This window comes from Erithacus rubecula, assembly GCF_903797595.1.
Source record: "Erithacus rubecula genome assembly, chromosome: 8".
Classification (NCBI taxonomy): Eukaryota; Metazoa; Chordata; class Aves; order Passeriformes; family Muscicapidae; genus Erithacus; species Erithacus rubecula.
The window spans coordinates 28,493,988-28,511,835 of record NC_136659.1 but is presented as its reverse complement, the minus strand read 5'-3'; the positions used below and the strand labels follow the sequence as shown (position 1 = coordinate 28,511,835).

Sequence of the window (17,848 nt, the reverse complement as noted above, 5' to 3'; positions counted from 1 at the left end):
AGTTGCTAAATCTCTTACTTGACAGTAAACCATAAATTTTATATTTTTAAGGAAAAGGAAGCTTTGAACACCATTACTTTCTGCAAAGACAATATCCAAACAAGTCTCATTAGATGCTCAGGAATTTAATTCAGTGCACAGGTCTTGGCAAAAGTGTGCATGGGTCAAACGAATAAACTGCAGAGCCTCATGAGAAACCTATAATGCTCTGGGTGTATTTCCTATGAAAGGAGATTTATCAGCATATCATCTTGCATCTGAGATGTCTTCCACTTTCCAGCAAGCTGGACTTCAGACAAAATTGTTTTTATCCATAGTGAATTGATTGCTCATTTTACAGAGTGGTCCAGGCTGTTTGTGCTGAAAAGCACAAATCTTCTGTACTAAAATGCATGGAAATTGCAGCAACACACACTACACTCCTATGAGCCATGCTTCTTTCCAGGCATACTTAAATCCCCTAAGAAAATAAGTTTAGTTCAAAGAGTGATCAGTGTAGACAAGCTGTAAAATGCCCAGGGAGGTAGAAAATAGGAAAGTAGGTTGAAAAAGCTGCAGAATACCTTTATTATACTAGCTGCAAAGTATCTCTGCTCGCTTCAAAGAAATAAAAAGCTGTTACGTTTCTGCTAACTGTCTAATTGACAAGGGATCGTTCAGAATGCAGGTCTGGTTATCTGCAGATTTCTCTGACTACAAACAACTGCTTGAACTTGTACACATTGCTTTTTTTCATCTACAAGTCCTGAGGGAAGAAGTTGATCTTTTAAGAGATGAGCTAAGAGTTGAGTATGTTTGTTAACATGACCGTGACAAAAATATTATCACAGTTTACAGTGAAAGCATTCACAGTTCATAATTCACTGTGTAGGTAAATCAAGCATAGCTAATTCTTTGGAACTGTTATCTATCAGCCAAATATCTAGTTTAGTAAAGATGGAATAAGTGTCCAGAAACAATAGTGATTAAATAAAGTTAATCTCTCCTTTTTTCTTTTTTTTTTTCTTTTTTCTTTTTTTTTTTTTTTTTTTTTTCAGCAGCAGTATCACCCTGTCTCCCTTCTCCAGAACAGTTTCCTGGTCATGTCAATGGAAATTAATCATGTTTTTCCATTCTCCAGTGGTAGACACCAACCTTCAAAGAGATGAACCCCCTTTCTGTTGAAGTCATGGTCCTTTCTTGTTTTTAAGATTTTTAGGGCCCAGGTTTCAGTGTGCAGAGAAGGTAGGAAAATACTATTGCACTATACCTTGCACTAAAATCTTCCTAAAATTCAAAGGCTGTGATGGTAGTGTGCAGATGTCTGTTTTATATCCCTCCAGGATATGGAGGTTATAAGCCATCAGAGCAAGTTCAGCTGTGTCTAAGAACTTGAAATTTGGCTAAATAATCTGAAGTCTTAAGTTTCCATGAAACCACTTAAGTCAACCCCTGGCTAACTACTGAGCACTTTCAGAAATGGGACATAAGTCTTAATAATGAAAATCTGCAGTTCCTGGCTTCTCTGTGTTCAGTGTTTGGTGAAAAGGACTGAGATGTTACAGATAATTAATTGGTATAAAAAGGAGTGATATAATGGCAAATGTGTCTTATTTGGGGAATCTAAGGGTTGCATTTTATTGATGCAAGTGGGAAAGTCAAAATGTGTAAATTGATGTGCAGAATGTGCAGACAAGTTTATTTCCATTCACTGCAAGTAAAATTGCTACTGCTTCCTTTGTTTGGAAAGGATTAATTAGCTAAATGACAATGCAACTGTTTTACTAATTAAGATATATCCATTTTGCCTGAAAAAGCCTGTCCTGTTAGTAAGGTTAATAAACACTGACTCACTCTTCAGCTTTTCTTCCTCTTGTCACATAAATTAGTATTAACCTCTAAATCAAATAAAAGGTACATTTTAAAAATTAAGAAAATATTACTGTGGGAATGATCCATGAGCTTGAGTGCTCAGTAACAGGATTATTAATCTCACTTGCTCTTTCATGATGAGAAAACCCATCAAGGTCTTTAAAATGTAAATTAATTATATTTTATAAGAAGGCTAGGAGAAAAACAGCAGTGTGTCTGATGTAGAGAAATAGGTGAAATTATATTTTCAGCTCATAAGAATATTTCATAAACTAGAGAAGCCTTGTTACTTGGAATTTGTAATGCATGGTTCAGTTACTCCAAGGTCCTCTTGTCATCTGGTCTTTTTTTCTGCACAAGTTTTCTTCTGTCTATGCTCACATTGCATACTTTGCCTTATGGAAGCACCTCAAATTCTTCTCTCCAGCTGTTTAACCATGGAGAATTTTAGCTCTTGCTGAGCCCTCTCCTGCTCTCTCCATTTAGTTGAAAACAGCAGGCAGGTTTATAATTTACTGGATGCCATGCAAATGGTGTAATTTCCTTAGGAGGCTGGATAAAGGTAGAGAATAAGGACTTCTCTGTGTACAAGTGTGGGTAAATTTCTTTGCAAATGTAATTGTAAAGTGCTGCTATGCCATCTATGATTGCATAATTCTTGTGGTTTTTTTAGAGACACCAAACAGCCCATATGAGGGCTTCTATGATCTTTGAAAATCACAGCTGTCACTGATGTACCTAGGTTTTGTATAAAAGTTATTTTAAGGCAGAATTGGGTTAAAAATTGGGGGGTTTCTCCTCTGTTTTCTGCTTCTTCTGCTGTCAGTCTGTGTGTGCACTGGGTACCAGCACTGGTTGCTTGGAATAAGTCCTTTCCCTCCAGCAAATGCAGCTTGTGAAGACAGCCTTCTCAAAATATTTTTGTTGTTTTGGGAAATTTTATTCCTGAAATATAAAAACCCTTCAGAGAGGAATTCTAAGCAGTGACCAGTGGCTACAAAAGTTTGGTGTGGTATGGAATCAAGTCTTCCAGCCTGAACAACCTCCTTGGCATCCTCCAGCTCTGCCTGCTGCCAAAGTGTGGTCAGTGGTAGCTGCTGTAGTGTAGGGCCTGGAGAACCATCAGAAGTGCTACATTCACACAATCCTTCTCTGGGCCTTGTGGTTTGGGATATTGTCAGTAGCAGGGTCTCTTGAGTTGCTCAGAAGGACCTCCTGTCATTCCAGAAATGCAGTTCCATTCATAGCACTCCCACAGACTGAAGGACTTGTCAAAATTGTCTTCTGAGTGTTCATTTTTATGGACTTCTCAAATAACGTGTCATTTCTCCAAAGCTGGAACTGGTCAGAAATCTCCCATAAATATTGCTGTACTGAGCCATCCTTTCATTGGCTGTGTTCCTCTGTGTCCTCCAAGAAAGCTAATTTGGCCAAAAAAGAGGCCAGGCACATCTGACAGGGCTCTCTTTACCACTTAACACCTGCAGAAGGTAATTGGTCGTGAGGGACCTACCAGATTATGACTGTATGACCACAGCAGGGACTTGAAAATTAAATCAAGCAGCTCCTGAAAAACTCCAGGTGATTTCAGAACACCTGCAGGAAGTATTTTTCCAAAGCACTGGTACATCAGAAAACATCTTCTGATGAGCTTCTCACTTGTGCCAGGCACTGTTTAGTTCCAGCACATTCATGTTTTACCATCCAAGGGTTAAACTGTGTGAGAGCTGTGAGTGAGTCAGAGCTCTCCAAGGTGAAGAGCAATAACATGTCCTTTTGCCTTTAAAGAAATAAGATTTCTAGTTCAGAACCCAAACCTTTTGTTAGCTGAGCACATTTTTAAATGGTTACAGTTTTTTCTTATGTTTCTAAATACTTCAGTCAGTTTCTCTGAGTTTTTAATTGCACAAGATACCAAGTTAACAGTGCATTATTTTTAATCAGTTCATTTTATCTGGCTTCAGAATTCTGATCCATATTATCGCCATCACCAACTAATTACTGGTTTATAATAATTTCACAGTGTGGAGTCTCCAGTAATCCAATATACATTGCCTACAAAACAATGCACTGTGTCACCTCAGGGATTTTGGCTGTATGTGTCACTGGCTGAATTTCAGAGCAGCAGATGAAGAAACCAAGGCTTATTTCCCTTGAGTTTGGATTTGCATGATTAGTTCTCTGTATGTTATCCTGAAAATGGACATCAAGTATCAAGAGAGAATTGCTTTCAAACAATTCTCTTTTTGCTTCCCTGCCTCTGAAGTACCTTTCCCTGCAGGCAGCATCACATTTTAACCTCCTTCCCACTTCTGGTGACACAGCAGGAACAGATGTCCCTGTGCAGGTACTGTGAGCAGTCATGGATAGTTGTTTTCCATATTGGTACAGGAAAGCTCAGGATGCTGCAAAGTGTTGATGAACAATTTCCACCACCAGAGCTGGGGACTGAAAATCTTCTGGTTCCTTGTGTAGGATATAGACCTGAGAATCCCAGATTTCTGAAGTTTGTCTCTTCCTGCTAATAACCCTTCCATGGCAATGTGAGGAGTATTCCCATCCCCTGCTGAACACAGCATAATTTGCAGTAGCTGTTTACTAACTCTGTAGATCAGCTGAAAGGGAACAAAGCAGCTGTGTCTGCTATGACAGCAAAATCCACCTTGGTCATTCATTTATCCTTTCTGCAAGCACCTGTCCATCTGCTTGGAGGAACTCTTCCTCTGTGGATACTTCCTCCTGGAAAATGCTGAAGATCCTACTGATGAGTTGTCTTTCAGACCTGCCCCATAATGCTGAGGTCCTAATCCAGTAAGGTTTTCCTGTCTGCAGCCTTCCCTTGTAATCTGTGCCACTGGAAATAGTGGTTTATGGAACCAGGGCAATTTCAGTGCTGTTCCCAGTGCATCATCCATCATTTTACTGTCACTCAAATTAGCATAGTCACATTCTTGATTTGCTAAAAGCAGGTGATATAGAGGGTCTGAGCTTCTAATCATGGTCCTGATACTCACACACTTGCTGAAATGAAGAGTGATCCAAGCTAATTGAACAGCTCCAATCCTGGTAGTAACAAAGACAGACTTCAGTGCAGACTGGTCATAAACAGCAGTGTCCAGCATCTAAGAAGGCTCATGGTGCTCACATTTAAATCAACCTTGGTTGAAACTAGCATGGATGGCTCTTTTGTGCTGCAGTCAGACCTCCACTTTAGAAGAAACACTCTTGAAGACTTCTGCGTTTTGGAGTGCAACTCTGGTTCTTCAGAATTAAAAGTTAACAGTGACTAATAAGATACATAATGATTGACCAGCAGAAAAAAAGAGAGGAGATCTGAAAAAGCACCCCTGGGTATCACCATGAAGCTTCAGCTGATGCAAACTGATCCAGCCCTCTGGAGAACACAGAGATTTTCAGTGTGTTGGTGTAGTTCACATTTAGAAACTGAGGCAAAAACAGGTTCGTGTGATTTCAGCACTAGGACTGAGTGTCAAAAGGCAAAACTTCTGTCCAGATCTTAGCCAATGTGCTCAGTAATGCCAAACACAGACATTTAAAGCTCAAGACAGATATCCAGAATGTTGGAATTATTTTTAACCAATCTGTACTTCTTTCTCTTTTACTTCTGGTTTCTGAACTTCAGGTTCTGCTCCAAGTATGTTTTAAATGCTTTTCTGAAATTGTGAAAGCTAGAACCTTGATTTAATTTTTATTAAAATATGTATTGCTTAATCATCTGCAAACCAGTTATTTATGACAACACTAGACACTGTTACTGTTGCTGTTGATTTCCTAAAAGTGGTATTTCTCCTCTAGTATCAATAAAAATGAAGCTTCAGCCAAGGACTAGTTTAGTATCAGATCCCATTTTTATGGGAATGAATGAGCCTCTGAAGAGTGACAATGTTTACATATATAGATTCTTTCTGTCAATGTTGCCTGAGAATACTGGCTGTCATCCTCAGTGTTCTCTGGTCCAAAGAAAGTGCAGTAAGGGAGTAGCAGCTCTCAAGGAAACTTCAGCAGAACACCTCTGTAAGAAATAAACTGTAAACAGAGCTCCATTAACATTAAAGCTACTTTTCTGCCATTTCCTGTGGAGACTCAAACACTGTGTTGGTCACAAGTTTCTGGTCACATCTTGATTATTGTGGCTATTTCTTGTCATTATTTGATACTTTATCCTGATGTATTATTTAGAAGACTGTTTATACCAACAGACAGATAAAAGGAAAGTTAGCTTTGCTAAAGCCACATATTGAAGTGTCTTCAGAAGTTCTGAGTTTCGGCTCCAATGTGCCTTGGCTGAAAACAAAAGGCGTTGTGTCACTGGCATCAATGCCATTAGCATTAGCCCTTTCAAATTTGGATTAAGCATTTGCCATGGACACGGTCCTATATTTAAGGTGATAGACTGGAACTTGGTTCCTGAGAGATCACTTCATCCTGCTAGGCTGGAATGACACAAAAGGGGCCTGACAATAGCCTGCTTCCTTTGAAACCCTTTACTTTGTTCTGCTGTTGAATGCTGCTAAATGTTCTCTGTTAAATCCCCTGTTTATGATGGCATCATATGCTGCTTCAAATCACTGAGGGAGCAGATGGCAAAGACTTCAAGTCCTATCTCCTTCTGATGCCCCTGGCAATGAAGCATCCAAATATCTTCATAGATCTGAGTGTAAGAGCTGTTCCAGAATCCAAACAAAGGAATGTTTAATCTCAGGCATTACAGCAGCTTGCTGATTGTGGACTGTCCTCCTTTCAGTCTCTCAGACCTCACAGGTTGTTTGCACTTATTGCTCTGGAGTGTTCTAGACTCTCAAAGAGGCAGAGCAACATTACTAATTTATACTAATCACTCTAAAAAGAACAAAAAAGCTGTGGAAAAATATCAGGGAGGAGACAGTGAAAAAGCACAACTATCCTATCTGCTCACCTGTAAATATAGTCAATATCTTCTTTTTAGCAAAACATGGTGACAGAATTTTGTAAGTACCTTGAAAGACATCAAAATCCCCACTCTGTGTACTGCTGACATCTCACATGGAAGAAGCAAAACTATTCTTGTACTCTGAGGAAAGAAGTAAGAAATTACTGCTGTGCTTATGATTATTATTTAAGTGAATGTCTGTCAAGGTAGGGTGGATAGACAGTGGGAGAAAGTGCTTCCCAAAAGAGTGAAGAGAAAATGAAGGCCACAAGAGCGGACCACATGAAAAAATATTTTCCCAAAGGGTCTCTTCATCAAATCAGAACAATCCAAGTCTGATAAAATGTTTGTATAGACAACTGAAACGGAACATCTGTGATGGAAAAAGGTGTCTGTGTTTGATCACTGGATTTTTTGGCTTTATGCAAAAGTTGCTGGATGAGACTGAACACATTGACCATGCAAGAGGTTGTGACATTCTCTTATCATTAGGACAGGGGAATATATACAAATGTGTCTCAGTTAAAACATGCAAATGTGAGGAGTTGATGCTTGCAAACTGATTTCAGGCCTCTGAAAATAAAGAAATCCAGACACAATGACCCAGAGACAAAAGTAACTATTTACATGAGCACTTATTTGTTTAACCTGCAGGCAGAACTCAGATCAACCTAAAGTCATTTATACATAGCTTAGCACTGGAAAGTCTTGCATGTGTCCAGACTCTTGTTTGGTTTAATAATTTCAACATTTGCCTATCTCTTATCTTGTTCCCTTGGAATATTTGTTGCACTTGCAATGTGTAACAGAAACAGTGTCATAAATATAAATGTTCCTTGGCATGGAATACTCTTGGGAGGCCTATTTACAGGCAATATACCTGAGGTAAATTTTTACACTACCAACAGTAGGACAATGCTGGAGTTTCATAGAGAAGACCCTGATAATGTTTTATTTTTTATAACTCAACATAATATTGGAATTGCCAGTCCTTTGATTTCACCCATGGTAGTCAGTTCTCAGAGAGCTTCTTGGACTGCCCTTCAGCTAGAATTCCTGGTCACTTGTAACACTTGCACCTCTGAATGCTTTAAGGAGTGTTGCCTTTTACAAATATTTCCAAATGTTTGAAAAAGAAGAGTGTTTTTCAAATTCATTCTTTGTGTAACATGCTGGTTTGCATTTTCTTGTGTTATACTACATACTGCCAGGGAGATATTTGGTATTTTTATAAAATCTCTCTCTTTTATCTTTGTTAAAAAATGATTATACTTCTGGTTTTCTTCTATGTGGAAAGCCTGACTGTTTCTCTTACCCATGCCTTCAAGATAACATACTTTCAACTGTTTATTTGGGGATTTAACTGCTTGTTTGAGGAATTCTTTAGTGTGTTTTCTTTGCTGAAATTAGCAGCAGCAACTCAACTTTTAAACACATCCATAGTTATTACTAATGAAAGCACCTATATCACCACCTTATTAACATCTCCAGGTAAGACTAATTAATTCACATTACAGGAAACAGATTCTAATATATGTAAAAACTGCAGCTGTTGTCTTGAACAGATGTCTCACTGGATTTTAGCAATCTCAGTTGTTCTGATTTATATCCTGATTCTGATTGAAATCGACTCTAAATATTTTGTGTGACCACTATTAAATCCTGTGAGACGTTTATTGAACTTACAGACTCCATGGGTTGTAAAGTGTCTCCAGCCAGGCCCTGAGAATTTCTAGTTGATTTTAATATTTGGCTTGATTGATTTCATTAGAGGGCGGCAATTGCATCAGAAAACTACTTGAAATGAAGCTGATTGTCTCTGAGCTATGTTTCTAATGCATTTTGAAATCTTTTAACTTAATGTATTTTAGTTTGTCTGCAGCTACTTGAGTAATGTAAGAGGGAACAGCTTGTTTCCTTTGAAATGGAGATACTATTTGTGAAATAGCCTTTCCAGGAGTGAGTCACTGATGAAAGCAGGAAGTTCATTTAATGTGCCCCCATGAAAACTGCAAAAGAAATCTGAGTTTTCAGTTAGTCTGAAAGAAAGCCAAGGGTTGATAAAGTCAGGCAGCATTAAATATGAGATCTTCATCTGCCACATTAAATAAACTCCTTCCTTTTGTTATGATTTTGATAGCATTCTAAGTAAAAATTTATGTCTTGACTGTTAAAGGTCTAACATCTCAAACTTCTGAGCCAAACTGAGTCCTTGCTAGGAACAAGTACTGCATGAAGTACTTGGTCCAGTCACATGTAATTAACTCTGAGGCAGAGCCACCCCCATGGAAGGAGGGGACCTGGCAGTAAAGAGTGCACAGATTGCAGGTGCAGAGAGGGGACATCAGGTGCCCACCCCGAGCAGTTCTTTCCTGAGCGTGCCCAGGGCTGGGCTGGCTGTGAGCATGAGGTGGAGCACTGCTCCTGTGCACATCCCAATGCCTCTGGATTGCCTGCTCAGCATGGAAAGGACCTGCCAGGAGGCACCTTCCACCCCAGAGGGCTCAGATCACAAATCCTGCTGGAGGGTAGTGCTGCCCTGGGAACACTGGGAGCCCACGGGCCAAGTTCAGGCCTGGAATTCAGCTCCACTGATTGCAGCTGGTGTCTGATCAGCACCACGTGGATGGGTCCTGTTGGGATTTGCTGACTTCAACTTGTCATGTTAGGTTTATTTTAATTTTAGTCAATGTCAGAAGCTTCATCTTATTAGACATGAACTCTTACTGGAGCCTTTTTCATAGGCTATAGATTTGTAGTCACTAATCCATTCAGAAAAAAGACCATCTCTTAGTTCTTCACTGTCCAGTTCTGATTGATTCATGACAGCTTTCATTCAGTAAAAATGTAACTTTGGTATCTTTCCTCCTAGGCCTTTTCAGCACATTCTGCCAGATTCACTTGCCATCCACTTGCCCTCCAGTGGATGTATTTTCTGGACTTTGGCCAGACTTGAATTCCCTGTAGGAAAAAACATTATTGAAAGAAGCCAACCAAAATCACATAGTACTACTGGAAAAGATGAACAGTTTTAGAAGAGATAATAATGGGCCTTTGCCCTGCTCCTCTGAACAAAAAAATTTGTAGTAACAAACACATTAGAAACAAATGCAGGAACTGGGGAAAAAAAGGTTATTCTAAACTAATTTTTAAGTTAATTTTCAGGAAGAAGAAAAGATGCAAGAAAACTTGGACAAAGAGAAGGATTAGTGCTACTGTTGTGTTTCCAGTTTGAAATCAATCATGAGTTTACTGTGCTTTATTTATAGTACATGAAACACAAAATTTTTAGGAATTCTTTTGAGCAGAAGAGGAGGAGGTTTTATTCTCATCATTTTTAACAAAACAATTAACCTTTCTCTTTTCTGTATCAACAGGCTTTTCCATAGGCAACTTGTGGAGTCAAGCCTCTAAGAGAATGAAAATTGATTGGAAGTTAAGTGAAAGAACCTGGAGCTATGATACCTCTCAAAGATAAATCCTTCAGTGAAAGACCACAAAATTCCCACAGAGAAACAAAGAGGAAAAACTAAGAAAAACAGAAAAACAAAGAGGAAAATGCTAATTTTATGTACATTATTTTATAATGATAATTTTATGTACTTCTAGCTGCAGAGAATTTATACTCTCTAGAACAGTAGAATAGAGTCTGGAAAACTGAGTTTTTGCTAAGGGAGAACACCAGGAAAGCAGCCCTATTTTTCTGGTATTCAGTAAACCAGTAAACAGCAGACATATGCTTTATGCTTTTGCTTTTTTTAATTTTTAATTTTTTTTTTTTTTCCAAAATCTCTTAGCTAAAGTGCTGAGTAACCAGAATGATATTTTCCATATCTTTGAGAGCACTCCTGTTCACACCTTGAACATAAAAATGCTGTTCTTAGAAAAGTAGATCACTCCCAGCCATGGACAATCCTAGCCTGTCTTCTTTTGGGCTATTCCTTCAACAGTACATAAAATTGAAGGTTTAACAGATTACTCATTTTCAAATCCAAAGGCAGCACTTGCATCCAAAGTTTGTCTTCAGTGATTTTCATTTGCACCCATCAAGATTTTTTGGGCCATTAATATTTCAAGTCTAAAACAAACAGCTATAGTGGAACAGTGATTTCCACTGAGAACTTTCTGCTGATGATTAATACAGTCCTGGTGATGTTGTCTCTGCAACTGTCACCAATAAAATATCTATTAAATCTTAGCTGGCTTCAGGACTGCTGACATTTAAACAGATGGCAGGATCTCAGTCCTGGCCAGCAGAGGCCACTAAAAGATCATAGGAAGAGCTGTACAAGATCCTGGAGTCCTTGTAGTTCAGCATTATCACTGCTGAAGAGATAGTGTCTGGGATGTGGATTAGGATTTTCCCAAAACCAAGGAATCTTTGGGAGGTTTTACAAACTTTCCAAGATTTTTAAAATAACCTTTGGATGAATATTGCCTTTGCTGCTGGTCTGCTCTCTATGTGGGCTGGTACTTGCCAGCAATGAGCTGGAGCAGGTCCAGATTGAAAAACTCTTGATATAAAGAGGTCCAAGATAGTTTTTTACTTGTGCCCAGTGCAGTAGAGGAGTCTGTAACTACACCGTGCAGTTTGATACAGTCAGCTGAAAAGGCTAAACTCACTAAGCAGAAACTCAGCAGGAGCTGGGAGGTGCAGCCTCACAGAGGGGAAGATGCTGTCATTGCTCTTCTGCAATAAGTTGGCTCAAGGAAAGAGGCTTTTGAGTGGATTCCCAGCTCTGTGCCAGCCTGGTGTGCCATTGCAAACTGTGCCTGTGCTGTCCTTGGCAGCCCACACTCCAAGTGGGAGATGGCAGGCAGGATGTTCCTGTGTCAGGATCCATTACAATGAAGGGATGTTGAGCAGGGAAAATTGAAAACAGCATTCCTCACAGTTCACATGCACTGCCCCTGTTGTTACTCTGTAGGTCTGAATGTGATCTGTGTCCCTTGCTGAGTCAAGCACAGACCAGAGACATGGAGAGTCATATGGCAAATTTAAACTTTCAATGCATTTTAAAGGTGCTGTTATATCTGAATCCTGCAGAAAACAGACAGGAGCAGAAAGTGTCAGGTTTTACCTCTCTCCTTTCAATCTGGGGAGAGAAAGTAGCAGAAAATGTATCCCTTACATCTTCAAAGCCTGAATGTATAAAATGCTAGTGGAAGAGGGATGGTGTTATTAAGTAAAGCATAGAATCATAAAATCATTTAGATTGGAAAGACCTCCAGGATCATCAAGTCCAATCAGTAACCCAATGCTGCTGAACCCACCACTAAAAATGTTCCAAAGTTCCATGTCTACATATCTTTTAAACTCCTCCAGGAGTGACTCAGCCAGTTCCCTGGGCAGCCTGTTCCAGTGCTTGAGAACTCTTTCAGTGAAGTAATTTTCCTAAAATATGATTTAGGGCTCTCCTGGCACAACTTGCTCTTTCCTCTCATCTTGCCACTTATTATAAGAGACAAATACCCACCTTGCTACAACCTCCTTTCAAGTAGTTGTGGAGAGCCATAAGGTACAGTTTATTGAGAAACACCTTTTGTTTTGTGGCCCTTCAAGTGGAAGGTGCCAGCTAAACAAGATCCACTTTCAATGTATTTCATGAAGACTGAGCACTCAAATTTCTTTTTTTCTGTGAGCTCAGTCCAGTCCTTTAAGCACTTGAAACACAGCAAGATCTAAATTGTACAGATTAGAGACTAAACTGTAGATTATTAATATAAGATTGTTCTGGAAATTCATCATGCACTTGAAAGACAATTTTTATAGCCTAATATCTGTCAGTACCCTGTACCAGCAAGCTCTTCCACTCAGCAGAATCAAGAAGGATTTAAAAGGATGGGAAGACAGTTTTTTTCCTAGGATTTTTTTGCTTGCCTTTCACTAACTGACAGCAAAATCTAGAAAATATTTTATCCTCCAAGAAATGTGTTGTGCTAATTTTAGGCCAAAGATATTGTATATTGTGCTCATAAATCTTGTTGCAGAAACAATTGTTCAAACAGAAAAATCGAATAAATTCATGTTACAGCAATGGCAAAATTTAAACCAGACAGATTTAACAGACTTTGCTTCTGAGACTGAAATATATAGTACAATAATAGAAATTGTAGTTGACACAGACTTTAAAAAGTAAACTGAATGTCTTGGGCTCATTGCAACTCTCTGCTGATTCTTCTTTGTGTAAAATATAGTCTAATTTCAGCAAGATTTGACTTTTCTGGTGGGAATTTATTTTTCCTCAGTCCAGATTACAAATGTTGTAATGTTCAGCAGGTGGCACCAGCTGCCCATGGCCAGTGCTGGCTCCAGGATGACACCAAGGTGTGCTCATGTGCCTTGTGTGAAAATCTGAGTGGTACCCAGAGCCAGGGAAGTGACAGCTCCAACTCACAGGCAGCACTGGATAATGCCCTCCACACTGTAAGGGAAGTTTATTTTTTTCTTCTGTCTGATGCCATCATAACTTGTGCTTGTATTCTTTCACATTCTTGTGCCTCACCTCTGCAGTTACATAATTTGTGCATGTACAAGGCAGAGCTTTTCTCAGTGTTTTGCTAACCCTGCTGCCCAGTGCCAGGGCAGTGTGGGATTTGCTGCCTGGAGGTGCCAGGCTGGGCAAGGGGCCATGTGCCACACCACCCATTTACCTGTGCTGGACACTGCATCCTCCTGCACACTCCCTGCATTAATGACTGCTGTAAAAGAACAAGGGGATATGTGAAATAAATTGCTGTTACTGGCTTTGTTATCTTGTCAAAAGTCCCAGCTCTTCAGTGCGTGTCTGCTGCCTGCTGTACAAAAGCAGTGAGGAGCCATCAGACAGGAGGCACAGTGTGGGAGTGAGCACAGCCCTTAAAGCAAGGGTCGTGCACTGCCAGACTGCCTTTGCACATATTCCCAATGAAAGCCCAGGGCTTGCAGTCTTCTGCTTCTGATTGTTTTTCACAGGAGAAGAGATCCATTAACTTTACCATATTTATAGATAATACCAGTTAGGCCTAGATTCCCAATGATTCCCAAAACAGGACATATATACATAATTATTTTCCTGACCAAGTTACAAATATCCAACCAGAATAATACACCTGTCTGAACAATGTAACCCCAAGTCTTTTGAATTGACCAAGTCATATTTAATTTCTGGACAGAACCAGCCAGCTTTCCCTGGAGCAATACACTCCAGATTTAGCTGAGCACAGACAGCAGGAGTACAAGGCTTTTGACCCATGATAGGCAGGGTCTGGATTTGGGTTTGCTTGACAGAGTGAACAGTGCATGGATGGAGAGTATGAAACCAGAGGAAGCTAAACAAAAATGCTTTGTCAAGTGACTGGGAGTACCAAAAGGGGCAATAGCTTTAATCATGTCTTGATACAGAAGTCATTCTGTTAACACAGAGAATTAAAGTTTTAGCCTTACATAAGTGTTTTTTTATTTTGCTGTAGAGGCACAGAAAAAAAGACATACTGCACCTCTAACATTTGCTAACATTAAAGAGGGAATTTCACAGTGGTCACAAACCCTGAAGCCACAAGAAAGCTAAGTTAGAAAGTCATCTTGAGCAAACCCTTTGATAGCTTGTTGGTATGTGCTTCAGTTGATTCTTCAGGTTAACTCCTTTGCATGTTCTCTGTGGTTAAAAAGCGTTGGCAGCTTTTCATAACTCCCCACCTTTAAAATGGGTTGCCTTAGTTACCGTGGCCAGCTTGAGAGACAGCAAATTCAGTACTAATACATTTTCAAATCTCTGCAGTTTCTGTAAAATCTCTGTGCCATAATCAGCTACAATATATACTTTTATCATAGTGTTGATAAGCACAGTGGTGATTGTCACAGGCCAAAACAATATCCTTGGGTCATTATCTTAGTGACTGTCCTGTGAAAATTGGGTGAAACAGCTTGTGGAATTCCCCTGTAACTGGAAATAAGATTGGCTTCAAATGGCTCAGATGTCTGGTGCTTGGAAGCAACTTGCTGCAGTCAAGGTCATACTTTCCCCAGGAGGAAATTGATAAATGTCTTCTTGATTGGTGATTCAGTATTTCCTCTGATTTTCCTCTCACAAAATCAGAGAAACCAATTAGTATTCTAAAGGTTATTTTTTAAGGGGTAACTACTGTTCATGATAAACAGGGTTAACAGTGGTCTCACAGACTATTGATTTATCTTGGTCTCATCAGCACAGTATTTGGTTTGAGAACACCTCTCTGTGTAACCTGGTGTGATAAAAGTAATTTTTCACCTGTACTCTTTTTCTTTTGTTCATATTTTAAAATTTTAAGTAGGGTGAGCTAACATTTAGTGACATTTTATATTACTTAGGTAATTGTTTAAAGTTCCTAAAACCTCTTTAATTACAGAAAAATACTTTCTCTTCTCAGGGTAAGGAGCTGGCAGTAAAGGAACAAGCAGTGCCTGAGAAAGTGTGGCTGTTTCCAAGCTCAGGGTCTTAGGGGACAGTGGAGGAAGGAATTTAGAGTTCTGTTTTCATGGAAGCATCTCCTTGTCTAAAGAGCAGCTGTGGACTGTGCTGCAGGACTGGAAGTGTGCTGGTCATTTGTACAGAGTGAGTGCTTTTATCAAGTCCTTAAACTTCAGCCTAGGTTGTTGGGATCAGCTGAGTGAAAAAGAAGAAACCAAAAACTGTGGTTTTATTTATTTATGTATTAAATTTAATGTATGAGATTAGCCAGTATGTATTTCACTGCAGCCCTACTGTTTTTCCTGCTCAATAAATTGACACTTGTTGATGCTTCTAAACTGCATGGCTCTCAGTAAGAGTAATAATGTGAAGGAGGAAAACACTGAATCTACCTTTTATAGTTTCTCCTAGTAGCAAAAGCAAACTTCCAAGTCTTCAAATCTCTAAAAGAGCCCACTTTTTCTTAGAAGCTTCTGTTTTTCTGAAAGATGGGGCTGAGTCTATTGTTGTGAAACTTCACATGGCTGAAATGACTTAATGAATATGTTTTACAAAGCTTTAAATGACAGGGGGGAAAAAATAAGCAACGAGTCAGCCTCAGTCTTTGGTCACAGTTAGGACAAAACCAGGTGGTTTTGTGCATGTAGATTTATCTCCTGAAACATGTAATTGTGCAAACTGACCACTGTGTGGTTTTTAATACATAGTATCAAGAGAGCAGGTACTACTTCAGCTTCTGTCAGTTTCTGTACATTCCTTCACAGCTTTACAAACAGAAATGCCCTTTGGGGTCAGCCCACTGTCCACTTGTTCCCAGTGGTGCTGTGTTTAGGGGGAGGGCATGAGCCCAGGCGTTTCCTGCAGTCCTTTCCCCCCAGCTTCCACAGCTGTTGTGTCTATAATGTGTCTATAATATTAGGGGATACATTTATGGGCTCTTTCCTTTAGAATGTACTTAATCCCTTTTTGAACCCATTGATACCATCTGCCTCGCAGCCTCTTGCAAGTTTTTGAGATTTACTGCCCATTATGTACTGAAGTACTTCCTTAAGTGTATTTTATAATGATTTATCTTTGCAACATCCCCAGGAAGAAGAACATAGTCATCCTCATTTGACAGTAGGGAAAGATTAGGAGGGTTGTTTCCAAAAGCACCTGTTAAGAGATGTCTCATGCATGAGTTTCTCTAATGTGAGGCATTTGAGTTTTCAGATGCCTGAACTGATTTCTAGCCCAGAGCAGTCATGTGCAATGATTAACAAACAAATGAGGATCACTTGTGGTGTTGTTTGATTTATCGACTGACCCATAATTAAATACTAACTCCATAGCAAAGCAGAGACCAAATTTCATTCTCTCAGTCATGGTCAAATTCTTTTTCTTGGAGTTTTTTATCTGGCTCATCATTTGTTATCTTGTGCAGCCAGTATCTAAAAGGGGCCACGATAAAGGCTGGCATTATTCACTGTTCCAGATTTATCCACGGAACAAAGAGTGGCATTTGCCTGATGCAGGGAAAGCTGCAGTGGAAAACACAGTGTAGAACTGTACAATTACAGCCTGTCTGTTAAGGCATGTATCTAAAGAATTAATATTGCTAGGGGAGAAAGCATCTCAAAAACTATCTTTTAGAAAAAACTATCTTTTAGAAAACATGCCTTACAAGGAATGGCTGAGGGAGCTGGGTTTACTGAGTTTAAAGGAGATTTAGGGGGGACCTATTCACTCTCTACAATTACCTGCCAGGAGGTTGCAGTGAGGTGGGGATCTGTTCCTTGTGCTGTGCCTGCAGTGGGAAGCCTGGAGGGCAATGGCTTAAGCTGAGGCAGCTGGGATTCAGATTATATGTCAGAAAAAAATTTTCCCTGTGGTCTAGAGGTGAGAGTGCTGGACTGATGGTTGGACTTGTTGATCTTAAAGGTCTCTTCCAACCCTAATGATTCTATGATTCAATGATTCCATTATTATCAGTATTTCAGAATCTAAACTCCCAAAAACATCCCCATCAAAATCAAAAGAGGACGAAAGAAAGTGCCGAAGAAGAAGAGCAGCAAGTGTCCGGAACCAACAGGTGGTGTGTTGCTCACCATGTACCGTGCCGATGGGTCGCAGGGTGCTGGCCGGGAGGGGCGGGCGGCGCTGCGGGGCGGGGCCGGGGCGGCGGCGCGGGGCGAGCGCGCTCGGCAGGGGCGAGCGCGGCTGGGGCTGTGCCTGTGGCCGTGCCTGTGGCCGTGGGCAGCCTGGCTCGGGCCGTGGCCGTGGGCAGCCTGGCTCGGGCCGTGGCCATGCACCGCACGGCCGCCCCGCGCCCCGCCGCGCTGCCGCGCCTGCTGCTCTCGTCCGCGGCGCGGGCGCTGCTCTGGCTCGGCCCCGTGTACCTGGCGGGGTACCTGGGGCTCAGCGGCAGCTGGGTGCTGCTGGCGCTGGCGCTGTGGCTCTGCTGGGGACTCAACCGGCGGGGGAAGCGCGACCGCCTGGCCGCCGCCTTGTCGCTGCTGGAGGACGAGCGGGAGGCGGTGTGCCGGGGCCTGGCCGCCCGGCACCTGCCCGCCTGGGTGAGTGGGGAGCGCCGCGCCCGCATCCCGCATCCCGCATCCCGCCGCGCCGGGGATGCTGCGGCACCGGCACGGACAGCGGC

At 40.8% G+C, this 17,848-nt stretch overlaps 1 protein-coding gene across 1 annotated transcript in view; it reads left to right on the top strand.

Moving 5' to 3' along the window:
- The first annotated feature begins 17,395 nt into the window (after positions 1 to 17,395).
- ESYT3 (extended synaptotagmin 3) overlaps positions 17,396 to 17,848 on the top strand; it is a 30,278-nt gene continuing 29,825 nt past the window's right edge. Inside the window, exons 1-2 of the mRNA XM_079310962.1 lie at positions 17,396 to 17,423; positions 17,477 to 17,765. Of these exons, the coding sequence (XP_079167088.1) occupies positions 17,496 to 17,765 (270 nt within the window). The 5' untranslated portion in view covers positions 17,396 to 17,423; positions 17,477 to 17,495. The remainder of the gene's footprint in view (positions 17,424 to 17,476; positions 17,766 to 17,848) is intronic.